Below are 26,733 nucleotides of genomic sequence, written 5' to 3'. Positions count from 1 at the left end.
GGGTTGAGACTTTATTTGAATCATCAATACGGAGACTAAGGGACTCAACATGATTATTCTAATTTATAATCGTACATAAAGACATTTACCGTCATTTTACAATATCTATTGATAAACGTGCCGAACTAAAGTAAGAATAAATAAATCGTTTACGTCGTCCCCAACATTTAATTGCGAAACCTTTATCAGATAGTAGCTGATCAGTCAGATCTTTGTAGATTTTGCATTTGAAGATACATGTTGGCACAATAAAAACATTAGAATAGAATAAATACTGTATTTACAAATCCCTACTGGGTGAAATATTATTTATAAAATTGTGCATAGATGCAAATAAGCATTATAATTCAAAGTTATGCTATAATAATTTGTCCTCCAAAGTAAAGTCCAGAGTCTAGTTTATTCCAGAACCTATCGTCATTTAACCACGATCAATCATCAATCAATGAAGTCTGCTCACTTACCATGGAAATTGATCTGTGGAGATGTGAGCTCAGCACCTGTTACAATTTCATCCATGGTACTTTTAAGACTTCTTGTCCATCCAAATTTGCTTAAATGTTAAGTAAGTTCCTTCCTGACCTTGACAAAACGATCCCCACAAAAAGTCCACTTTCTAAACTGGTGTATAAATGTTCTCAAATCACATTTTTCCCCCAACAGGAATACTGACTTATTAAAGCCGGAAAATGAAAAGTCTGAAGATAACAGAACATCAACCCCATTCATGTAAACTGCACATTCCATTGTTGTATGTGAACACTCATGACACAACATTTTGCAAAATATTATTTAATAAAACAATGAAAAACATCAATATTGGCTCAACAATTACAAAATCATACAGATGCTCTCACTTAACTGCTATAGAGAAGTTATCTTTGTTATAATCTGATGTCAAGTCAACTTGTCCATCATATTAACTGCTTTGAAAGGGGAACAAAATCTTTCTTTTAAAAAAGTCAGTTCTGTCGAGTAGATTTGTTAACCTGCAGTTGTTTCAACATCACTGATTAGATATTCTGTTCAATCAGTTCTCTAGAGGATGAGCAGTTCTTCTCTCCAGTTCCACTGCTGAACCATGAGTTTCTGTTTTCCGTTACATGTCCTCCACACTCCATTTATATGCTGCCTCCTGGACGGCTTTTTTATCTGCAATCCTAGTGTAGCGCTTTTGCTCAAAACCATTTGACCTGCAAGACCAACACACAGAACAAATTCCACTATTTATTCTGCAATAGCATACTCAACACCATCTTTAGTTCGAAGAGAAAACCTTCAGTAAATGTCCTTATCGGGCTCAATTTAACTTACAAGCGGTCAATACACGTTCTATTCATACTACAGCTGAGGGTATGCGTCCATCTGGCATGTCATGCATGCTCATTTTTGACCCACACATCATTCCAGGTGGCGATGGTAATGTTAAATAATGCTGTTTGTCATTTCCCAGACAAAATTAAGAAGTAGCTGTGGCAGACGTCCACAAAAGGGTTTGCACAGATATGGACAGACGACGACTAAGACCAGAGCAGGCCCTCACAGACACGAATAAGTATGAATCTGCCTTAAGAGAATAGCACGAACTACAGATGTCCCTTACGTGCTAAACAGAAGGACAAAAAGTCACATTCACCACATCACAAATGCATCACACACTTTACCTGTCAACCCCATCCCAGCGATATCCTGGTAAAATATTGAAGCGGTTTGGAGGAGGTGCTGGGCCTTTATATCGAGGTTTCTCTACAAAACAAAAATAAGATGCATCCAATGACTGGTAAAAAAACATTCTGCATCAGTAATTCAGGGAACAAGGTACATACAGATATGTAACCATTAAAACCTTTTGTCTTTGTATCGCGGTCCTTTTTCCGTCTGAGCATCGCTGCCATCGGATCGCCCTCCCTTTCCTGCTCTCTCAACATGCGGTCAAGATCCTCGTCATCACAGTGGCGTGCTAGTGGCTTCTGGGCCTCCCGTAGTGCATCCTCAAGTTTCTGCTGATGCATCTGGGTCTGGGCCAGCCTATAAACATGAGGTGACTTTAATCATTGCAGCAAGTTGGCACGTTAAAAGTTTTAATGTGATCACAATCACACTCTTTGTGGGAAAAGTTTACGCAGACTTACCCTTTCCCCCACTGAGCGTATTTCTCATCTTTTGCTGCTTTTTCTCCAGCTTTTTTCCTCTGTTCTTCTCTCTCTGAATCCAAGTCCCTCCTTTTACCGCTCTTGTCTCGGAACACCGTCTGGGCATTACGGGATTCATCTATGATAACCGGGACAAAGGCATGAAATGTTACCTGAATGAAATCTCCATCATTTATCTTTACAAGAACTAATGACAAGTATGACTGTAAGTATTTTAAGTATGCAGAGACCATGGTGGTATGAGACTGAATGTTCTGTGAGCTCTGCTATCAACAGCTGTGAAATAAAAGTTTCTTAAAGGAGAACAGTTGAGACAACCTTCTAATGGCTGGTTGTTTCTTTCTCGGCGTCGGTTCTCCTCCTGCTCTTTTCTTAAAACATCTACAGACACAAGACCCGCCGTTCCACCAGAAAGCATCCTCGGACCCTGAGAAGAAAATAGTAAATACTCTGGGTTTACTCTGGGTTTTACTATACTACTATACTATACTATGGGTCTGATTTATTGGACTAGGCATACATACAACTATTTCAGATTGTTATCATAATTATAGATTACTTTAAGAATGCTTTTTTAACTTCTCCTTGAACACAATTTGCTCACCTGTGATTGGCCAGGTCTACGAGGTGGCGACAGATCTTCATCTGAATCCTTTCCACTATATGGCCGCCTCCTGTGTGGCAACTGGTCGGAGTCAGAACCTGGTTTTGTTTTTGAACGCATCCGTGGAGGAGACTGGTCTGAGTCTGAAGCGTCTCCCTTTACTGGCTTTTTCCGTGGAGGTGACTGGTCAGAGTCTGAATCATGCCTCTTTGCCAGTGATGACTGATGAGGACCAGGTGAACGTTTTTTACTTGATGATGATGAGCTGGGCTTTCTTCTGGCGGGGGACGAGTCTGACAATGAAATAAGAAAATGTTTAGTGAAAGATTAACACAAAAGTGTACAAAACAGTCAGAAAAGTAGTCAAGAAGTTGTTAGTCCAGCTGGACTGTGATGGGATGATAGTAAAAATCCTAGGAAGGATGCGACTGGTCACCATATGGATATATATCTGTGTCTATATACCATTTAACAAATTTCGCTCTAATGTTATAAAAAATTTTTTTATTGCGAATCATAATACACATTATTATTCAAATTACGACTTAATCAGCTCTTAAGTATAAATCTTCCAATAATGAGTTTCAGCAAAATGAAAATTATCTTTCAGTCTGACCCTTCATCATCAAGCAATTAAATGGGACGTCAACTAGACAACTTCAGGTACTTTTCAAATACATTTTCAGAAACGAAAATTAGTTATACAGTATACTGTAGACTGATGCTGGATGGTCTTCTGGCTGTTGATGTTGTGATGTTCTCTGTTTTGTTACTTATCAATTTGCCTTATGTGCAAAAAGAGACTAGGTCCATCCTCAATAATCACCTTTACTTTGCATCTTCCCTGATTTCCCTGAATGTTGCCTAAGGGGTGATAACTCTGGCAAGGCATGACGACCTCTTCTGGGAGGGGACGTGTCTGGAGAGTCATGGCGACCTCTTCTGGGAGGGGACGTGTCTGGAGAGTCATGGCGACCTCTTCTGGGAGGGGACGTGTCTGGAGAGTCTTGGCGACCTCTTCTGGGAGGGGACGTGTCTGGAGAGTCGTGGCGACCTCTTCTGGGAGGGGACGTGTCTGGAGAGTCATGGCGACCTCTTCTGGGAGGGGACGTGTCTGGAGAGTCATGGCGACCTCTTCTGGGAGGGGACGTGTCTGGAGAGTCATGTCGAGTCTTTCTGACAGGAGAATCGTGCCTCCTCTTCTTTGATGATAGCTCTGGCGAATCTTGGCGACTCCTGCTTGATGCCTCTTCTCTGTCTTCCTTTTCATCAGCTATCAGAAGAGGAGACTCACAGTAAATAAACTTGTTCACTGCTCAGGCAAAGGTTCTTTATTTACTTCATTCACAAATTCCCATTTACCTCCAATCACTTTCCATCTATTGCCGGTTCTGAAGGCTTCCAGTTGTTTCACTTCCTCTGGTCTCTCGTCAATCACCTCGGCAATCTTAGCGCACAAACACAAAAATTAAAGTTACAAGAGAGACATGACATTTATGACAAGGTAACTATGTTATTAAAACCTCTGTTTGTTATAGCCAATAAATGAGCAGGACAGGACTACCTCATGGCAATGCGGTTTTTGCATCGATGTGATGACATACTTCATGTTCCAGAAAATATCACAATTAGTGCTTCAATAATTGGTCAATTGATCGATTAACAGATGAACAAAAAAGTTAAGGGTTACTATTTTGATTTGTGATAAATTGGTAACGTTTCAAGCAGAAACGCCACACAGAGCTAAATGCATCTTTTATACTTATAAGACTGGCTGGTTTTCTATATCTTATGCAATTCTAAACTGAATATCTTTATGCATTTTTGATAATGGGGAATGTTTCGACATATATATATTTTTTTAATCTTTGATAAATCAAGCAGTCTCACTGAGGTTAAGACCTCTTTTTCAAGCCTCTGTTTGGTTTACCCTGACATTATTGGGTAAACCCGAATCTCACTAATGCAACAAACAAAAGCAATAAGTACTGCCCAATCAGAGACAGAGTAGAGTCATGACTTGCTATCCTAAGGAAAAAAAACTTTAGTGTGTTGTAAATGAAGAGATCAGCAGGCTAATCACTTCAAGTAAATGAATGAACACGGGTTAGCCAACATAGCCAACGTAGCCAACATAGCGTTAGCTAAGCTCTCACCACTGGAGCTTCCTCTTCGTCTTCTTCAATCTCCTCCTCTTCTTTGACCATCTGTTTCCAGTCTATGTCATCGTCTACGATTTTAAGTCTGTAATGGGACAAGTAAAAATGAGCCACGTAACTTTTTATTAAAAACATTTAATTTAACGAGGCGACCATGGCTAAATAGCAAGTCCGACCTCAGCTAGCTTGGCTAATACACACAACATGCCCGAAACATTAAAGTTCGAACGCTCCAGACGACTCACCCTTTCTGGGGAACCTTGCGCCTTTTCTTTTTAACCTTATCCTTTTCCTTTGACTTTCTGACACCTTCGTCAGCGGATAAATACCGTTTTAGGTACTCAGCTTTAGATAGTTCTGGTTTAGTACTGCTACCAATGGAAGCCGCCATGGTGTTGTTATCAGAAACTACGGAGAGCACCGAGGCTCAAAGACGCTCATTTTTTAGCAAACTGTCAACACTGCTCGTAATATGACTTTAACAGAGTTATGGGCATGGAATATCTATGACAGTAGTATGACAATAGCTGGTATAAATCTAATAATTTAGGAGGTCTCAAATGAACAGTATTAGTTAGTTCAAATTGAAAGCAGAGCCTATAAAAAAATATTCACCTTTAGAAGTTTTAATCTTTTACAGTTACACCACACTGAATAAATTTACATTTAATGTGGCTTTTTTAATGTCAAGGTGAAAACAGTTTTACACAAAGTGATCTGAATTATTAAGTAATGTAAAATACTAAATACATACGACAAAAGTATGGGTATGGGGCTGTTTTTTCAGGGGTTGGGCTCGGCCAATGCTTTGCTTCCAACTTTGTGGCAACAGTTTGTTGAAGGCCCTTTTCTATTCCAGCATGACTGTGCCCCAGTGCACAAAGCAAAGCTCCATAAAGACATGGATGGCTGAGTTTGGTGTGGAAGAACTTGACTGGCCTGCTCAGAGCCCTGACCTCAACCCCATCCAACACCTTTGAGATGAACTGGAATGGAGATTGCAAGCCAGGTCTTTTGGTTTAACATCTTCACAAATACTCTACTGCATGAATGGGCAAACATTCCCACAGAAACACTACAAAATCTTAAGGAAAGCCTTCCCAGAGGAGTGAAGGCTGTTAAGGCTGTAAAGCTGCCTATGTATTTAGAATACAATGTCATTTAAGTCCCTGTTAGTGTAATGGTCAGATGGGCCAATACTTTTATCTATTTAGTGTACTTGTTAAGTCAGCATAGACTATATGCACCTTTGGCAGAAGTTATAGCCTTGAGTCTGTATGGGCTGATCTCTTGCACAGTGTTTCTGCTGTATCACACTGTTTCCATTTCTGGATGACTGATGTAACCATACTCCAAGAGATGTTCAGTGACCTGGAAATGTATCCGTCCCCTGACTTGCACTTTTTAATTGCCTTTTCATTGGGTTGCCTGGGGTGTTCCTTTATCATCATGTTGGAGGTTTTGCCACAGTGCTGACTCACACATAAAGGTGTATTTCCATTACAATCAATCAAACCCCCCAGCCTACACATGATGATTTCTATTTAACTAATTACTTGGCTTCTAAAACTAGCCAGTCACACCAGTGATGATTTAGGGTTATCCTATTAGACACTTAGGTAATGAATTTGTAACAAATTCAGATCTCTTGGTCGAGATAAGTTTTGATTTTGACATTAAATGTATTTTTCAGTTGATCAGCACAAAAAAAATATATTTCAAGACTGTGAAACAAAAACACATGAGAATTTCCAAGTGTGTGTATTGTTTTCTTCATGCACTGTAGATCAACTTGAGAACTCTGTACCTGTCTCTCTGTCGTCATGATTATTAGTAAATCTATTCTCCGATATGATGGAGCTAGTGTGCATGACATTTTGTTTAAAAAGATCCTTTTAATTCCATCTGTGTCCCACCTCTGTTCCACTATATGAAAACTGAATTCATATGCAAGTTTTTCTGGATTTAAATAGTATATCTTTATTGAAAACAAATGCTGCAGCCACCAAAGTAATATTTACATGACAGGTTACTCAGTGCATTTATACACATGCAGCTGTGTGTCTCTGCAGCTAAAAGCACATCCAACGCGTCTTGTTGAATCATCTGTGTGTCATCTTCATTATTTATTGTTAAAGTTAAGAAAACATTTCAGTGCACTTAGGAGGAAAATATAGGAAGGAGAGACGTTCACAAGCTATTGACAATCAATATGTGGGTGTATTATTGTGGGGATGTTTGTAGATGCGGACAGATGCGTAGGCAAGGTTTGATGTGTGTGTGCTTGCAGGGTTTTTTTGTTTTTAGCTGTGTGTGTGATAGAAGAAAAGCAGCAGACAAACGATCCAGGAGAAAGAGCTCTTCAGAAACACGCTCACTGCTGAACATGTGGCAAGTTGACCTGCAGAGGAAGAAAAGTGGGATGCAAACAGTTGACAAAAACCTCTTGAATTTGTCTCCCACTCACTTATTTTAATGCTCACTCCCTCAAACAGCATGCACGCAGTTCATCAACCTACTTTTCTCGACAGTTACTGTGGCAGCCTCCCTGGATATTCTGCACATGTAGGTGGTGTTGTGTGGGAGTTTTTCGGTGAAGCCGATCAGGGTCATTCTGTAGCCGTGGGGATGCAGCTCTTCCACGATGCTTTTACCTTTGAACTGACCCTCTGCTGCCGAACCGGACACGTTGGTGTTAATGAGAGTCTCTTTGGTTCCAGAGGACCAAGAGAACTCATAGCTGTTGATCTTGCTGGGCTCCGGCTTGACCAGACAGTCCACCCTCAGGTTGTTGTCATCATTAATACAAACAGAGATCTGATCGCACTTTGCTGGGATCAGCAACACTGGGGCAAACAGAGTGGGAGAATGAGAACATATGAAGAAAGAAAGGTATTTCATTTTAAGTAGAAGTCTCCATATACCAGAATAGGAATATTTTTTATAAATATTCTCACCTCCCAGCACTCCATACAAAAACAGCGACTTGAGCATGATGGAAAAGCACCCATCCAACTTTAAAAAACAAAACAAAACAAGAAAGAAAGGAAATGTGAGAAAGAAAATCAGTTTAAATAGACCATTTATAAGAATAAAATGTAAGCGGTGCGGTTTTACAGAGACAGGCTAAATTGAGTTATGATCCATTTAAATCAGTGCTTCTCAGCCCTTAGCTCTCCAGGCGGTTGTGAGGTCATTTTGGGTGAGGTCATGACACTATTTATAGTGATATCATATAGGGAAATGGAAAAGAGAACAGACATGATAAAGGAAGCAAACTAAAAAAAAAAAAGCCTGAATAATTTTTCTGGATCAATAAACACAACTGTGCTTGTTTCGGTCACAAGCTGACATGGCTCTGATGCTCTGATCTAAATTATTGTAAATGTCCAGTTGTCCCCAGAAGTTGGAGCTTACCTATGGCCACACCTAATGACTGGACAATAATTCAGAGCAAAACATAACAGTTGTTTTCTCTTTCTTGTTTTTTTTTTTTTTTTTTTTTTTTGCATGTGTTATTACCCTATTCCTCACACTTTTCCAATGCCCTTGACACAGTTTTGTATCAGTATCAGTACAAGTCTAATATTATATAATGAGTTTCAAATTAGACTAGTGTTTGCATATCTCTACACACTTCATTGTTTTTCCGTGCATACCTACATGTTTCTAGTATATTCAATCTCTCCCTGATATGACAATAGTCCTCATACCTACTCCCTGAGCTGTAGCTGAACATCTGTGAAGAGTCTTACCTCCTGTCAGGGCTGGATGATGCAGCAGCTCCTGCCTACGTGCTCTTGTCTGGCTGAGGAATAAACAGCTGGTGGAAGTTTAGTGCGCAGCACTGCAGAGCATCACACTACTGAGATGAGGTGGGAGCTATACAGAGAGGTGGGGAGAGAGTGGGAGGGATGAGGGTGGACCACAGAACACTGATTCGTCTTTCTGCTCTGCAGTGTCTGACGGAGGGTCTTGGGGGCAGGGCTAAGGCAAAACTCGGTCAGCATCGTCGTTTCTGTCAGCAGGATGTTATGACCTTGTCTCCTTTTCGTTCAGGTCCTTTCCTCACCTTTGTCTCATTTCTGGAGGTCGACTCCTGTCCTAGTTTGCCCTTCATGTCTGCCTATGTGGTACTCTCTCTCTGATTTCCACTTTTAAAGCTCAAACATCAAAAATGACTTCCTCAGAGCCTATAGGGTGATTCTTGTAATGTGGTCTGTATAACAACCATATAACTGTGCACTTATTGTAAAAAGGTAAGCTTTAAATGAATTTTGAAGGGAAAATAAAGGGATGTCTCATTTTGTTGGCTGTATGTCTGCCCAGTATCCACTACCCGAGTGAATTTATGATCTTGTAGAAATTTCTAGCACCGTCATACCAAATGTGTCATGTGCAGTGGTTCAATGTCTCCACCCTAAGGACAATAAAAGGAATTTCACTTTCTGGAGGTTGATGTCGATTCATAGTCTGGATCACAAGATGCCAGTGTTAGGCCGTGGGATGCATGATGGTTGCTGCATATCGATGGCTATGACTAAAATTACAGCGAAAACATGGTTGCACAATACAGCCACCTGCATCATCCAAAGTCCACTTTGTTTTTTAAAAGAGAGGGAAGCTAAATGGTTTAACAGCATAAATGAAAAATACAAAAATCTATAAAAAATGTAAAAATAGAGGAGAACACTTTGCTGGAATCACTTATTCAGCCCCTCCGCCCTCTTCATGATCACAGAGGACAGTTCCCAGCATGCTCTGTGGAGAACACAGGAAAGCTTCTGGACAGGTAACACAGGTAAAATGTTTACATTCATACCATTAAGGTCCCCAGTTCACCTGAGCATCACACAGAAAGGGAGAACATATGAACTCCATGCAGAGACAAGCTTGAAATTCATTGTGAACCACATGAGCTTAAAGTACTTCATGCAGAGTAAATACACAGTAACATCAGAGGCAAATTTAAAGAACTACAAGGACAAGCAGTAGCTCAGTGAGCTTGGTTCACTGAAGACTAAAAAAAGACCTAATCACTAATATCAGACAAACAAAAATTTGTCAAATTATTCATTTTGAATATGTTAATTTTTAATATAAGAAATCTAGTGAATGCAATCTGGAATACAATCTCATTTAGCTTATCAGGCACAGCGCCTCGTACATCCTCTTTTTCTCTCTCATCTTCAGGCGCATTCAGGCAGCCTCAGACTTTTTCTTCCTTCTCCCAGAGTGTTCTCTAATTTTCCACTTTCAGTCTCTTTCCTCATTTCTCATGCACCCAGTGGTTGCCTCTACTTACTTTCCCTCCTCATTTTCCATATTGCAGCCAACCTCATTGTCCACAACACAGCAACACAATGACTATCAGACCAAAATGTATCTATTTTCTTTTCCATTAATTTATTCTTCATCTAGAATCTATGATGTCTCAAAGAAACCAAATGTGTGTGCACAGGTTCATTATTTGTGTTAATAATTATCATAACCTTTCATTTTTATACCATTAGTCTTGTCTTGCAGGTACCCATCACACTCGCAAGACATGGATCAGTGGGATTCAATATGGTTTTATCTTGATTTTAGAGTGAGATGTGTGGATATGCTTTGGGCTTTAGCTCTAAAATTTCTATTGGAATATTTCGTTTCCAAAAACAGCCATTCTGAAAATCAATAAACCAACACTTTGAGTGATGTTTCCTGTAATGTGCTCAGGAAAATTAATTAAAATGAAGATTAGTTTTGCACATTAACATCCAGTTTGTAAAAAGGCAACTTCATAAATGTCCTCCTGTTCATCTTCAAAACTCTTGCTGACAGAATGCGTCGTTGCTGCCCTCTACAGGACAGAAGGAGGCAAAATCAATAACTGAGAGAGCAAAAGTTGTTCTTTGAGATCACAGATCACTTACATTTTTTTAAAGTTTTGCACAATGTATTTATTTATTTTTCACTTAAAAGTCTCTGTAATCATGTATTCATCTATGTTTATCTCTACTAAAAATAAAATTTAAAATAAAAAAATAAAATAGGGGGCTACAATTTGTGGGACTTAATTCCTGTAGCTACGCCACTGTCTGAGCCCTAATTGAGTCTATTGCCGCTCGTTTAGTCTGACTGCGCCTTTTATTCTGAATGTGCACAGCAGCCAGCCCAGCCCTCACACAGTGACAGATAGCTGTCGGTCGGGAATGGGGGTAGGCTATCTCGGAAATAATCTGCCCACGCCATAAGCTGCTTTATCCCTGCCAAGCCTCAGCCGGACAGAGACTGATGCAGCTCCGTTACCAGTCAGAGGGAGGTCGGAATTAGAGTGGGAGAAAGAAAAAGTGACACAGGGTGCGGAGGCAAGTTTGATAAATCTTTTTAGGGTTGGGGGAGTGTGTGCTCGGCTTGGAGCATACATGGAGACCTAATTGGACCTTGGCTCACAGACCTGAAGTTGATCCTGCTGCGTGTGTTTAGTCTGGGTAGCAAGAGGCATAAAACAAGTCCACACTGGGAATTTAACACCAGCGTGAAGCTGGCACCGGGGGCTTGGGCATGGACAACATTGGATTTTGGATATTCCTGATAACAACTTGTGTTATTCCAGGTAGGCTGCTCCGCTTTTTGTTTTCATTAGCACCTGTTAAACAATACTGGTGTGACTCTGGTGATGTGGGTCCAGGTGAAAGATTGACTTCTGTGTATTAAATATATCGAAATCGATAGGAAGTGGACTAATAAGGTTGTGCTAAAAGAACAGTTCAATGTCAGGAACATGTGGACCTATCTAATAAGCTGTACGCAAAGTGAACACTAAAGAGAAAATCCACCGAAACCCAGTCTGAGAAAAATACAGGTAAATTAGAGGTGTGGTTTTGGTTTTCAGGCTTTTATTTTGATAAATGATATTTGAATATTTCAGCATAAACAGTCGTAATAGTGTCTTGTGTCTATTTTACATTAGTGGTATCATATAGACTGTTATATATAATATAAAAACTTATCTTAACCTTCATGATTATTAGTCTCATTATCAAGTATAGGTAGTAAAAAGTTTAAAAAGTTTTGGTAAAGGGTTTATATGTAGCACTTGATGAATTCATTAATAATAAATAATTTAATTTTTTTAATAGATCTATTACTTGTACTCCTTGCTTTGGTTAGTCGAGGTGGTTAGGTTTGGTTTTGAGGACTGATGGTTGGTTACCTTTAGAGTAAGAATATCAGATTAGCCAATCAACCAAGGAAAAGCAAAGCACGAACACAAACACATGCGGACATCGTGGATGAGGATTTTATTGTTTATGCTACTTTCTGGAGTCTGTTTGAAGGATGTGTTTCACGAATATGCACACAGTTTCTCTTTAAATACCTCGTCTGTTTTGGTTTTATAGCATATATTCAGCAGGTACCCTGGTAGGGCAGTGGCTGCACTGACCCAACTTGTACAACCTCTGACAACAAAATTTAGGGAACCTTAGTGAACCCTTGCACAGTTGACATGGAAAGTGTAAATTGGGTTTCAGTGCCTGTTTTACTTAATCAGTGTAATTCTTTGCATCTCACATCAAACTGCTCCCATCTTCATAGTCAGCTGAATTAATCTTTGAATCTACATGACCTCACTCCTTATCAGTGCAGAAGTCAGACCATATCAGTCAGAACTACAACATTAAACTGGCCTGTTTTCGTCAGGTGCACTGGTGTAATCACGCTAAGATGCGGCCGCCCCTGCAGATGGCATCCCCACGTCTTATAGTGTGTGTGTGTGTTTGAGTGAATGGACTACCTCTTGCCTCATTGTAACAGGTGCGGCTGTGTGATCAAACTAAGCTGAGGCCAAATGTACAGCTGGTATCAGAGTGTGTGTCTATGCAATAAAAGATGTGGGGGGGTGGGGGGGTATTCATATTACGTAATGACAAAAGCGATTGTGGCAGCATACGGATGTGTTAAGCTGTTGTGACATCTGCTGTGATTGCTTTTTTCCCTCAGTCAGTGATAAACTCCCTTGTGCATGAAGAGCAGTAATTTGCTTCTGTGCATACATGTGTGCATGTGTTATAGTGTGAGGACGCGCCATGTGTGTGGGATTGTCATGTCGAAGGACAGGGCAGTGGATTAGAGCTTCACAGGGAGCAGGAAGGGTGTAACAACATGATTGCTGCCAAGACCCAGCCTGCTCACTGTTGCTGCAGTGTATCTGTCATCTCCTGGCTGCTGCAGACTCAGAGCACATCCGCAGGTCTGTCAGCCTCTGTTGGGTGCCCCAGCAGGCTGATGTGAGTGTTGTCACAAGGAAGTCTTGTGTGTGCAATCCTCCACTGCAGAAGGACACTGTAAAAGGCTGACTGAGGCTGACAGACAGGCATCCTCATGAATTTTTACATAATCCACTGACCACAGCTGGAACACACAGACGCTACCCCACAGAAATAATCCTGTGCACACACACAGCCCTCGTGTCCACTTCCTCCTTTGTTTGTCTCTTTCCAGAATTTGAACCCTGTACTGTTTGCCCCCCCCCCAACCCCACCACCAAGTCTGTTGATCTTCCTCCATTCTCTTCATTTTCTCTCTCTCTCTCTCTCTCTCGTTTTTTATTCTCCACTCATGTCCCCAAAACACAGATGCAGTAGCAACAGTCATCATAATCCTGTGAGCTGCCTGCTGAACATCGGCCAAGTGCACACTCCACGTTCCTGCAGTGGCACAGAGATTACACACCCACACACCCCATGTACCCATGCATGCACGCAGATCTCAATCAAAAATAATGAGAGATTATAATCAATTCGGGGGAAAATGAGAGAAGAAGTGTTTTTCCATTTTAATCAGGCAAAAATGGAAAAGAGCACCCATAATCTGGCAAAGAGGATGTCCAGAAGTCAGTTGGTATTGTTGGCGAAGTTGTTCTTTGCTGTCACATTGTGCAATCTTTTGGTTTAAAGCATTAAAGAGAGCTGCTATGTGAAATACCAGCCTATTTAGGTGTATAGCGTATAGGAGTATAGTGTCACAGGCCAGATGAACCTCCGTTAGTTGGTCTGTGCTCTGCTTCAGGTTTCCCTATTGTAAGTCACAAGGCCAAAGAAACAAACACAGGGTGTAATCCCCGATCAATCACAGATTTGATGACCTGAAGATTAAACAGTTAATCTGTCCTCTCCTCTTTCTCTCTCTGTCTCTGAGCTTTTCATTTTCTCATCTGTCCCATGAAGTCAGTTTTTTCAGTATCTGTCACCTTCTGGTAGCCAAGTAAAGCAAAGCTGAAGGTAGATGTAGTTTGTTCAGCCTTTAAACTGCAGTTTAATGTGTGATGGTCTTAACAGCACCACAACCAGTAATGATGTGAGCCTCATATTTTCATTCTACAAGTGCTTGTAAACAGTCTACCTAAAATATTACTTGGTGCTATTGTGACAGAAAAGCTCTTTGATCTTTTCTCTGCTTTCCTGTTCCACTTTATTCTAAATTTGGCCAATCACTGGACTGTTTAAAGATTTGTCCTTTTGGATTAAAACCTTCTTATGTGGGCAACATTTTTATTTGTAGCCACACTAACAGGATGGCTCAGTGTCAGTGTTTGTCATGTACTCTACAGCCTCACAGAGCCACTAGCCACTTATAGTAGGTTGTTTATCAAATTAAATCTTTTATTTGTTAGTATTATAAAAGCCAATACACTCTTTAAAAACAATTTAAAAAACCACAATTTCCTGCTTAACAAAGGGCTAAATAACAAAAGTGTACAAATTTATTGGTGCATGCCCAAATCTGTAAACTCTGTGAGGAAATATGAAAAGAAGTTTCAGCTGATTTCCCCCTTTTTTTCCACCAGGCTACACATTTGAGAATAAAAATGGCTTGTCACATAATGAGTAGGAGGAAGAAAGAGCATATCCACTCAGGAAATCAACAAAAAACCCAGCACCACACTGTGATGCCCCTGCTGCTCTTGCATGTTGCACATTCAAGTGTGAAACAATGTTGCTATTGTTTTTGTTACGTTCCCATGGTCGTCACTTGCCCGTGAGTTGCTGTTTTTGGATTATTGTCATGAAAGCTGGTGAGGTCATTTCCCATAGTTAGTTTAAACAAAAAGAAAATGTGAATGGACACATGGGAGAGAGGTGGGCCCATCAAGATATGGTAGTGTGTGTGTGTTTGTGTTTGTGTCTGTGTCTGTGTCTGTGTCTGTGTCTGTGTCTGTGTCTGTGTCTGTGTCTGTGTCTTCTACTCTAAAAGCACTAATCAGCTCAGCAACACAGGTCAGCACAAAGCACTCTCAGTGGGATATGTGTGTGTTTGTGGTTGGGTTAAAGAAAGTGTTTAAAGCACTCACATACATAAAGATGGATGACACTTCTTCACTTCCTCCCACTGTGCAAAAGTGAAGCCAAAATGTCCCAGGTGCAAGTCCTGCTATGCTGTGCTGGTGACATCATTTGGAGCCAGAGTCTGCGCAGTATCAGGCAGTGCAGCTGTGGTATCAAGTTCCCTTTTCTGGCATTGAATAACTAATCAAAGTCAAACTTATTTATTATTTGGCCCATGTCCTTTCTGCTAACATGGAGTGGCGAAGGCAGGTGAAGGATGGGGGGTTGATATCACCATGCAGCTATTGAAATGATTTGGCTTTGGCTTGCTCTCATGTCATTCATCTTTATATACAGTCAGTGGTTAGGAGATATGAAACAAGGAGAAAGGTATAAAGCAGAACGTGGATTTAACTATGGACAAAAGTGTCAGTAGTAAGCTTAGATGTGCTTGTGTGCAGGTTTTGCTTTCTTCCTTATCGCTGAACCACTACAGGCTACCAGTTTCCAGCACATGTGCTCAGCTAAGCTAACATCTGCTGGCTGCAGCTTCATATTTATCATACAGACATGAAAGTGGAATCCATCTCTACAGCTTATTCCTAAACTCTTCCCGTAGCTTACATTATCATGATCAAATTTGATCAACAGTTCAGCACTAAATCAAACAAATAATCTATAGGTGTTGCACACAATATATATGCAAATCAAATTTCAAACACCATCCAGTGATTGTCGGATTGTAGAGCTACAGATGTTTCACTCTGCATTTAGATTTCTTCAGTTCTGATGCTGTAACCCCATCTTCTACCCATTATGTTCACATAGACTGACTTGACTAATATTCAGAGGGAATGCAGAGGAAATCGGGCCCAGGTTGCAGTTACTGGCAACATTTGGTGCAAATGAATTAAACTGTAATATCAACACAAGAAGCTATTTGGGTGAATACTTTTTATCTAATTTGACATTTTACTATCTGGATAAGTGAGAAAAATCTTCACAGACACAATGCATTTAATATGGGTGTTGTTTGGTCAAAATATTATAACTGTAACATATGTGAGGAGAAATTGTTTATTGCTCATTACTTCAGTAAAAGACTGAACCCGAAGGACTGGAACCTCAAAATTTTCACATAAACATCCACGAGGCAGCAAATCTTCACTTAGCTAAATTTTCAGTTTACATGAATCGCATGAAGTATTTCTGTGGTATTGTGGCACAGTCAGAATCATACATTAAAAATAGACTGCAATGAATGCATTTAACAAATATTTGAAACAAACATAAATTTATCTTGACAACATTAATACTAATGAAAATTGCTGAACCTCTTTCTTTGGATATGGATTTTCAAAAAACACAAATTCAAGGGCTGAATCCACATTATATCAGATAAAACATGTTGCAATAGTGAGTTGCCCATACATACAGCAGCACATGGACCCACATGATCTGAAGCAGATGCACTTCAATATACTAAATGTTGTAATCTACTCCCACTGCTGGCCTTGTTCCCTCCTAGTGACCCACACAAACCACTCACACAAAGGCACATTGAACTCCTGCTCTCATACGATACTATTAAACTTATTAATGTCACAACACACACATATGGCTCAGCTTGTACTTGACGTCATGCGAGGATGTTGGTCATATTTTAATGATTGATGTCAGCAGGGCAGAGTCCACGGGGATCTAAGCTTTTGTATACATGTTTGCATGCTTGAAACATGAACAAATACCAAATGCATTTTTGCATATTAAATGTTTTTTTCCCCCTGCAGATTTATATAGAAAGGGAAGACCAAGCAAATCTACTAGAGTATGGAATTGGTTCACTCTCTAATCATCATAATTGAATGGAGGCTTTGTTTTGGTGTTTTGATCTTTCAGGTAAAACAACACCAACATGCATTGCCTTTTCTTTTTGAATCTGTGCCACCGGTGTCTCATAAATCTAGAGATTAGAACCTAAATGAATTTATTCTCTGAATCATGAAGATGTGCTTAAAACTACAGATAAGTAGACTGTTGTTAATCTAATGTCTGTCTGTTGTTTGATTGAAATCTGCTCTATTTCTCTGACTCTCTATAGTGTAATCGGTGATTTAATTTTTATTTATTTATAATTATTACTGTAGGGAGATGCTCATAGAACCAAATAATAAAATTTAAAAAATGAATGCTGAAAGAATTAATGTAATGTATGAAATATGTCTTGGTTCAGTTAAAAGTCTTCCTACAGAGTTTTGGACTAGATGGAATCAACACAGCTAAACTTCTCTAAAACCTGGTTCATCTGCTGGAAAGTAGCTTGCCAGGAGTAATCATTTCCAGTGATTTTTGGAATTCCTTCTGTATAAGGGAACCAATCAAGTTTGGGTAATACTGCATAAAGTAACACAAGTATTGTAGTTAAACACTGGAGTCCAACATATGGTCCAAAGTATGGTGGCCGACAAGTACAAACGCGCTGCATTTAAGAAACAGATGCATTATTTTGTACTTGTCGGCCACCGTACCAAAGAGTTATTATATTTAGAGTGGATACATGTCCATTCTTTTTGTTGAAATGTTTTGAATTGTGTCATGTGTCACAGAACCGTTGGGATTAAATGAGAGATTTAACTGTACATCATCTGACAAAAGAAGATATATATATATATATATATATACATCTAAATCAGTGCAGTCCAGGGGCATACCACTCACTGAGCTTTGTCAAAGCCTGTCAACAGAGGAACTGTAGGACATACAGGCAGTAGTCACAGATAATGACTGACGGAATTGTAATGTTGTTGTTTCAAATTAAACGACAAAATATACCATTTTCAGTTCCCCACAGAAAGAGCAACAGCAGAGTGTTTGTTGGTGCGTTCCAAAATTGTTATAACAACTCTTGAACTTTATATGATACTATTATGGTAAAAAGGGTACTCTACCAATTTAGCGTTGCATTTCTATAACACTTGTGCACTGAAGATCAGAATTGATTGAGCTTAATCAGAGATAGTGTCTTTTTTATTTCGTACATTCTCCTTTCCTTGTGATGCCCACATTTCCCATAATGCATCTCAATCACCACCTGAAAGCATACTTTGTGGCATGAAATTGGTGAAATTTTCCCTGGAGGTTTGGTGACATTGCAGCACACAGGACTTGTTAAGAGTTCGGGAAGAAGTCGTTTTGGTTAAAGTAACAGATTGAGACAGGACATCATCAACGTTCTTATCGTCTGACGTTTTGTTGATGCAAGAGTCCTAATTCCTACAAAACAATAAAAAAGAAGAGAATCAGAGAGAAACAGGTCCCAGGGCAAAATCCCACACTGAGTAAGCATATGGCGACAGTGGCGAGGAAAAACTTCCTTTTAACAAGGAAGCCTTTAAACACTACTGATAGAAATATTAGGAATGTGAAAATAGTGTTTATGGGTCACAGTATAACTTAGTGGCCACAAGAGGTTCCTCTGGGTGAACAGTTTTGGTTTTAGCATCTGCGCTGACAGTCTGGGGAGATTTTGATCGGTTGCCTCTATGATAGAGAGCAGACCGGAATACTGATGGACAGATCAATAAACCTCCATTAATAACATGGAATTATTGGACTGCATGATGAACCATGAACTATGGCACCTATTATCTACCTTTTTAAAAATACAATATGGCAAACATGGAAATCACCCCTGGGTATGGGTTACATTCACACTGTCTGATTCAGCATCGCAGTCATATCATAAAATTTCCATCTGGCTTTTGGAAGTCAATGCTTGAGAGAGTTAAAAGCAACCAGCCAAGGTTATAACCTTGTAGTCTTATCAGAAGAGAAAGTGGGAATATCTACTACTCTACTATAAAATTAATGATATGTTCCAAAGCTTTTATTTTGGCATCATGAGTGAGAAATTCCCAGGTTTTAAGTTAAGCTAGAATGAAAAACTTCACTGAAAAATCTTACTTTTCCCCTATAAATAAATTTTAACAACACATTACAAATACATATGGTAAAAATAGTCTTTATCTTGGCGAACTTCAAGGTGATGTTATACTTTATAGTGAGTAAATTGGCAGTAGGGTTGGTCTGGATGCATATTTTATCTCTTCAGAACTCATGCTGTTTAACTGCTGCCACAGAGGAAGAGGGGATTGTAAATGGATTAGCTGCAAAAATTAAAGGATTGCCTCATAAACAGCTGTGTGTGTGTGTGTGTGTGTGTGTGTGTGTGTGTTTAACCATGTATGAGAATGATGAGAATGAAAACAGCCATTGTTCTGAGTTGCATTGTTCAGCTTATGTTCATTGTTCTGCATCTTGAATAACATAGATTTTATTTTCTATGAGGCTGGCATATTAAATATGATGGAACTTCAGCAACGGAATAAGTATTCAGATCCTATATTTAGTTTAGCTGTGTTTAATCTTATAGTTAAATAATTTTCCGAATATTTGGCCATTAATTTTCAGTGTCAGTCAACAAACCATTTCAGCTGTACAGCAAATGGTCATCAGGATTGCAAAAATTGTAATTAGTAATATACTTCCAAATAACTGTACTGGAATCAAAGTATAAAGTTGAATGAGATGAAAACACGAAAACAAAGTACATTCCACCATTGTGTTACCTGCTTTATATCTGACAAACACAAATAAACACACGTGACTCATGTACTCTCTGGAAGTGGTGTGGCTCTGCGGTGGATTTGTTAAAGGGGATCAGTAAGTCAGTGGGAACAGTAACCAAACAAATCGTGCTTATTTATACCTCACTCTAATCCAAAACCTTTGACCCCAGCTAACCTCTCACGCTGCTGAAATATATCACCTTTGACAGCTCAGCTCACTTTATCAGCTCAACATGCTGCGCTGACTGTGAACAGCTTAGGGTGTGCCAGTCTGGTGCTGCCAACATGTGTGTATTTGTGTATGTGTGTCTCCAGAATGGGTGAAAGTAGGTCCTTTCAAACTCTTGTGTTTCTCCTCCAGGAATAAATGGCCAGACTGTGGAAATGGATGACGGGAAATCTGGGTTTGTTGGCTCAAAAGTGGATCTCCGCTGTCGGTTCATCAACAGCTCCCCGCCTGTCAAAATCTCCCAGGTATTCAGCCGTCTGCCTGAACAAGTGGATTATATGTGCTTCACAACCAAGTGTATGCAAAACATCAAATACATACAAATCACAGAAATAAAATCATTCACATCCACAACATGGTTTCCAAATTCCAGAATAATTAGCAAAAATAGTGAAATAATTTGGTTATTTTCAGCTTTCTGAATAACTGATCTCATAAACAAGGTGAACCCATCTGCCCTTGGCTTGATAAAAGGTTACAGCAGACAGCTATTTTCAGCAAAATAGTTCTGAAAACCCACTGTACATCCTACTCAGTGACAAACAGCAGACAGATTCAGGTAGTAACTAGTTGGTGAGATAAAAGACAGGGAATACTGAACTTACTTTCATTGGCCAAAAGCAGTTATTGCACTTCAAGAATGAAGTCGCAATAAGAAATCTTTTGTAGGAGAAATCAAGTAGACCAACCAGTAGATTTCTGCAGGAGAAATGGTTTCCAGTCCACACATGATCTGCCATAACCTGATATCAGCCATTCTTGGTGAACAGATGCCACAAATAAAAAGCATTAGATGTGCCACTGGAAGAAACTCAGAGGTTAAATTTCCCATGCAGGACCAATACAATTTGGAGCAACCAGTCTAACATGTCATCCAACCTTCTTTGCCAAGGTAACCTGGCAGAAACTGGTGAATGGCACTAAGCAGAACGTGGCAATTGCCAATCCTTCCCTGGGAGTGTCCGTGGCCCCGCCCTACAGGGACCGTGTTGCCTTCAAGAACGCGGCAGTGAGGCGACGGACTCCGACTCTTGAGGACACCACCATCACCTTCTCCTCACTCCGCCTCTCTGACGAGGCCACATACATCTGCGAATACACCACGTTTCCCGCTGGCAACCGAGAAAACACTGTAAACCTCACTGTTTACGGTAAGACAGATGTTTGATGATCTGTTCTTCACGTGAAATAGATGGATTGTTTTTGTTGTAGATGACAGAACATATTAAAGATAGTCCTTATTTTAGCAATGTTCTATTTTTGAAGCACTAGTTTTTATTTTTTGTCAAAATACTATTTCCACAGTCAAGAATAAACTTTTCACACATTTATAAATATTGCATGTTGTTTTCTGCACCCAAAAATATCATCTGTTGTATGTTTTTGATGAAAAAGCGAAACATTTCTTGGACTTGAAGTCCTAGCTGCATGGGATGAACATAGACAACAAATAGTGCAGTGAAATTCTTACTTTATACCGTTATTTGTAATGTGCTGTTGAATGCAAATAGTAGATTAAAAAAGGTTAAGGGTTTTACATGTCAGCACCATTTACATTGGTATGCTATATTTTATTTGTTTTAGAATAATCTAATGCCATATTAAGACCTGCAATGGACTGGCTAAAAGTCCAGGGTGTACCCTGCTGGGACTGGCTCAACAAAGCAGGTATATATGCAGGTATGCCATATTAACTCCATGCTTCTGTTTATTTTTATTCCCTCAGTTCGCCCAACAACTCAGATGAGCCTGTCCACACCAACTCTGGTGGCTCGCTCATCCAATCTGAAAACACCTGTGGCGACCTGTTTATCTGCCAATGGAAAACCGCCTGGTACCATCAGGTGTGTTGTTGTGTTTTTGTGTGGCTAAACAAAACTCACCATACATCCATGTATTTCTTTGTGTTTACACTGATTCCTCGTTGATGTGAACAGGTGGGAGACGAGGGTTCCGGGAGAAGTGAGCACCCGAGAGTACAGAAACTCAGACGGGACTTTCACCGTTCAGAGCGACTACATTTTAGTACCCAGCAGAGAGACGCACAAGGAGACGCTAACCTGTGTCACCACCTACAACGAGGAGGTCTTCACTGACAGTGTCACACTCGATATTCAGTGTAAGTCTTTCTCACACGTGACAATTAGACAATAAGAAAGTGAACTAGTTTGATTACAAGTTAAATGTCTGTTTGTTGTATGTGTTTGTGTGTGCACCAGATGAGCCTGATGTTTCTGTTGATGGGTTTGATGGGAACTGGTATCTGAACCGAGAGAACGTCCAACTGAGCTGCCAGGCTGATGCCAACCCTGCCGTCTCTCTGTATCAGTGGAGATTGTGAGTACAACTCTGTTAGTTTGAATTTGACACAAATTTACTGTCACAGCTTTACCACCATACAGTGGTATACACTTTAAAATGTAACAAAAGAGTAAACAACTTTACCCGGTTTTATAGGATTTTTTTTTTGCCTCTGTCACTGAATATTTTGCATGTGTCTCATGGTTGGTATATACTGTAGTATAGCTGTCAAGATGTCAAGTTGCTGATAACTATCCTAGTATCTCTTGAATCAAAAGACCACAGTTGAAATAAGCATATTAGCGTTCTTTTGAAAAGTTGTACATGGACCCCTTAAGTTTTAATTTCTGTACATGCCACAGGATTAATGGCACCATACCGAGCAACACTGAGATCCGAGACAACGTAATTATTTTTAAAGGGCCTGTCACATATGACGTGCAAGGCACCTATGTGTGTGATGCCACCAACAGCATCGGGACACGTTCAGCCTCTGTGGAGGTCAGCATTATAGGTATGTTTATCTTCTTCTACTGCTGCTGCTGCTGTTGCTAACATTGTTTTAGAGTTCTAAAGGATTTCTATTAAATTACACTTCTTAAGCAAGAAGTGATCAGTTCTACTTACTTTTTATTGCTACTGCAAATGAGTAATGTGTCAGAATGTTTATTGTGTGTGTGTGTTTTCTCTGTAGAGAAGCCACTACCGCAGATCGCAACAGGTGATGTCATCAGCGTAATTGCCTTATTACTGGCTGCTGGAGTGCTCATGGGCATTACTATCACAGTCCTGGTGCTCAAAATAAGAAGCAGGAAAAATGACTCCTCGTAAGTAAACAGTCCTTCTGTCCCTCTAATGTCCCAACATGCTTTGTATCCACCATTAACGTCCTCTATATCTTTTATCCCTCTTGGATCAGAAGTGACTCTCCATCCAGAAAATTGTCCCAGCCCATAAGGAAAAGACCTGGAGATGAAATCCAGGTAACCTATGTGTTGTGTTTGTAATTTACATGCCAAACATTTAAACAAGAATTTAGTTTCCTCATATTTTGTAAAATTGTAGTGGCAATTTCTTTGGAGCAAAAAAAAAAAAGATTTGAGCTTCTTGAACTTGTTTTGGTCACATGTCAAAGACCAGTTACTGTGGACACGGGGAAGGGGTTCATGAAACATAATGTCTTGAATAGCAACAGGAAGTGTATTGTATCTATTTTTCCACACGTCCTCATGTCTCTCACTTGTTCACAGCATTCAGGACGGTTTTATGAAGAGCTTCCAAACACGGCAGACTATGTGAGCTACAGACTGGCCTGTAACAAGGAGGACTACCCAGAACCCTACTCCCCTCCCATCAACCCCCCTCTCACATTTCTGCCCCAGCACCCCTACCAGTCCACACAACCAACCACTGCAGCCAGCAGCAGCAGCAGCAGCGGCAGCACCACCACATCAAAAAACACCTTCTCTCCTCCTTCACACACCACAGCCATCTTTAAATACCCCTCGGTACAGGGATTGTCCTCTCCTCCCCCGGGAGTGGCGGCGTACACTTTTCCCAAAGAGCAGTACGTCTGAACTCGGGTACAAACTCAGATCTCTCCAGCGACCTCAGATGAAACAACCTGATTTAAACCTGAACCTTTCCTAAGAGGAGATTGTTGTTTAACCCTGGACTATCAGGCAGCGTTTCTGCACCGTCTGCATCATTGTGAACGGCTCTGGAAGTCAATGGACAATGCAGCTTTTGTTTTTGGACTTAAGTACAGTTTTGAAATGTTCTTATTCTCTCCTTTGCCCAGTCTTTTATTGTGTTCTTTGAAAAGGGAATATTATTGAACCATATTTGAAATGTTTGCCAGCAAGTGTAAGTTTTAGGATAGAGGACGGTCCAGTTAATGATGACTTGACTGCCATTGGAAAAATGTACAGTGCATGGATGAATTACAATTCCAGCTGAATGGATAGGATTATATCTCCATGTCTGATGTGACCCTTTACTTTATCCTCTATGGTATCATTTTTCTATAAAAAAGACAAAACCAAAAAATGATCAAACTTTCCTATTTTATCTGTGTTGCCCACTTCTCTTATCCCAGAACAGCAGACCTCACCAGTTGGTTTTACCTCCTGCTCTGATATAACAGTCTTATTGTGCTTGTATTTTGTATCATGTATGTTTTTTCTTTGCAAAGAAAAGAACATTTTTATGTACCGAAGATATTTTGTTGATTTATGAAATTGATGTTTTTATTTGTGGTATCTGTGGGTTTTAGTATTCAATGACACTGGTTGTTGGCTGAGCCTTGAATTTTTAGCATTTAAATAAAAATCATCATGTAATCTTTGTCAGCAGTGACCGAAGTTAAACTCTACTTCTTTCTTTATTTAACAGTCGGTCCTCCTCTTATCAGAGGCATCTCTTATCTGGTAGATATATTTGACTTGATGGATGGCAATGCTGTTCTGTTGATCAAACCACCAGTTTGGTCCAGACTGTAATATCTCACGTCTTTTGATGAATTGATGAGTTTTCCTCTCCAGAAGGTCAAAGTTTTAACTTATCATTGGCTAATAAGCAAATTCTTGCATGTCTGTAGACTTTAATTGCCTTAATTATTCAGAGTTATATTTTTATGATCAGAAAACTGTAATCCTATTAAATATAATCTGTTACTCCCTGACCTTGTTATGAGATCACATCACATAGCTCACTACAGTGATCTTTTTATAGATTTGAATAATTATCAATGTACATGTACTCTGGGGGTGAAATTAGCTCTCTGCAATGCAGCCTCCTGTTTAAAAGGAGGCATATTCTCTGTCATATTCACTTCTTAAATAAGCAGAAAGGACAGATGACATCATTACGGGATGCTTCTGATAGAAACCTCAACCTGAATGCTTAACAATAAATAATTAAAGGACTGATATGTTTGGCCACTATTACCCAAAAAAATAGAAGCAAAAATGGGAGCTTCAAATATATGTATATTTTTACATTAACAATGGATCACAGCTTGTATGTAAAAGGTTTCAATCATAGTCATGAACCCACCTGATTGTGCAGTTCCACTCAGCTGTCTTTCAGCTCATAGCATGCAGGCATGGCAATGAAGAGAGAAGAGCAGTCAGTGAAAGCAGAGCTTTTAATCAAGAATGGACAAACTCTAACATGTTCATTGTTCCAGGCTGCTTTGCGTCTAAAGCTGCCTTTTGTGTGCTGATGAAATCCCTGACAATGAATTCCCAACTCTCCAAGCAAACTAGTATCTACAGATCCACTGTGTCCAACTCTCATGAGGCGTTCACAGACTTGTCAGCCTTGATGTTCAGCCTCTGCTTCAGTGGCCAGCTCAGCATGCCAGAGCTTCTTCCAGAGCTTTCCATCTTTTTCATCTTCTTTATATAAAGTCCTTCTTTCTTTTCTTCTTCAAAATACAAAGAGAATTAAGCATAACATGTCAAAAAAAAGTACAAGCATGACATTCAACATACAGCACATTCATGTCAATATAAAACAGTGGTGCTTAACTCTTCATATTATGGTTTTCAAGTGAAATAAATCAAAATAAAAACTACAGAGGAGCCATCTTTTTGACTTGATCTTAAACCTGTTATCATATTTTTCTTTATGTGTTATTTTCCTTTGTATAAGGTTGATAAACTAAGCTGCTGCCTGTCAGTCCTTGTCTGTGCCAAAGCAGGGAAACTGATCACTGTCCTGCATTCATTCATGACACACATCTCACATTACACACTCATGGTTCCACTTAACATTTTCTCTTTCTCTCTTTTCTCTCTTCACATTAAGATACTTAAAAAAAATAAGAATAATTGATCAGTGTCTCATCAACTGAACTTTAAATGGTGGCCTACAGAGTGATAAAGTCACGGCACGAAACACAGACCATTGTTGGGAAATGTCAGATTTCTAAATCTATTTTAATCCTAATCCCATCAGTAGAGTTTACTCTGCTCTCTGGCCCTCACATGACCTCTCAAATTAAAATCAGGAGCCTTTAATTTTACAGCTTGTCTAAAATGACTAGAAGCTGAGGGCAATATAGTCTGATCTAACTGCAACTAAATTAAATAATGTGCTGAGCTCATCACCCTCAAAATTAATGTAAAACTTTTCTTGTTTTGTAGCTCATAAGAACCTTTTGCCCTTAAGCTTGTACTGAAACAGACAAAGGGCAAAGAAAATTTAAGAAGATATAAACCCTTTTTTAATTCCCTGCTTTTCATCCCTTTGTTTGTGTGCATCCACTGTTAAGCTGACTGAAAAGATGTTTATCAGCCTCAAGTATTCATGAGCATTTCCCGCCCCACAGATGGGAAGAAGCG

General features: G+C 39.7%; 2 protein-coding genes across 2 annotated transcripts; one reads left to right on the top strand and one right to left on the bottom strand.

Annotated features, from left to right (window-relative positions):
• Positions 1–776: 776 nt before the first annotated feature.
• bud13 (BUD13 homolog) lies at positions 777–5,344 on the bottom strand. Its single transcript, XM_046411586.1, has 10 exons — positions 5,162–5,344; positions 4,914–5,001; positions 4,120–4,204; positions 3,584–4,030; positions 2,758–3,050; positions 2,472–2,580; positions 2,133–2,271; positions 1,847–2,028; positions 1,665–1,746; positions 777–1,193 (listed from the first exon to the last, which is right to left on the bottom strand). The coding sequence occupies exons 1-10, from the start codon at positions 5,305–5,307 to the stop codon at positions 1,100–1,102; spliced, it is 1,665 nt and encodes a 554-aa protein (XP_046267542.1). The 5' UTR covers positions 5,308–5,344; the 3' UTR covers positions 777–1,099.
• A 5,704-nt stretch (positions 5,345–11,048) lies between these two features.
• On the top strand, positions 11,049–24,738 carry nectin1a (nectin cell adhesion molecule 1a). The gene is made up of 10 exons (XM_046411692.1): positions 11,049–11,514; positions 20,216–20,328; positions 20,976–21,234; positions 21,810–21,927; positions 22,021–22,202; positions 22,303–22,420; positions 22,747–22,898; positions 23,079–23,211; positions 23,304–23,367; positions 23,635–24,738. Exons 1-10 carry the CDS (start codon positions 11,463–11,465, stop codon positions 23,959–23,961), a joined length of 1,518 nt encoding a protein of 505 aa, XP_046267648.1. The 5' UTR covers positions 11,049–11,462; the 3' UTR covers positions 23,962–24,738.
• The last annotated feature ends 1,995 nt before the right edge of the window (positions 24,739–26,733 follow it).

The sequence above is a fragment of the Scatophagus argus genome, chromosome 14, assembly GCF_020382885.2.
Source record: "Scatophagus argus isolate fScaArg1 chromosome 14, fScaArg1.pri, whole genome shotgun sequence".
Taxonomy (NCBI): domain Eukaryota; kingdom Metazoa; phylum Chordata; class Actinopteri; family Scatophagidae; genus Scatophagus; species Scatophagus argus.
The sequence above is the reverse complement of the archived record's forward strand: the minus strand, read 5'-3'. Positions and strand labels throughout refer to the sequence as shown.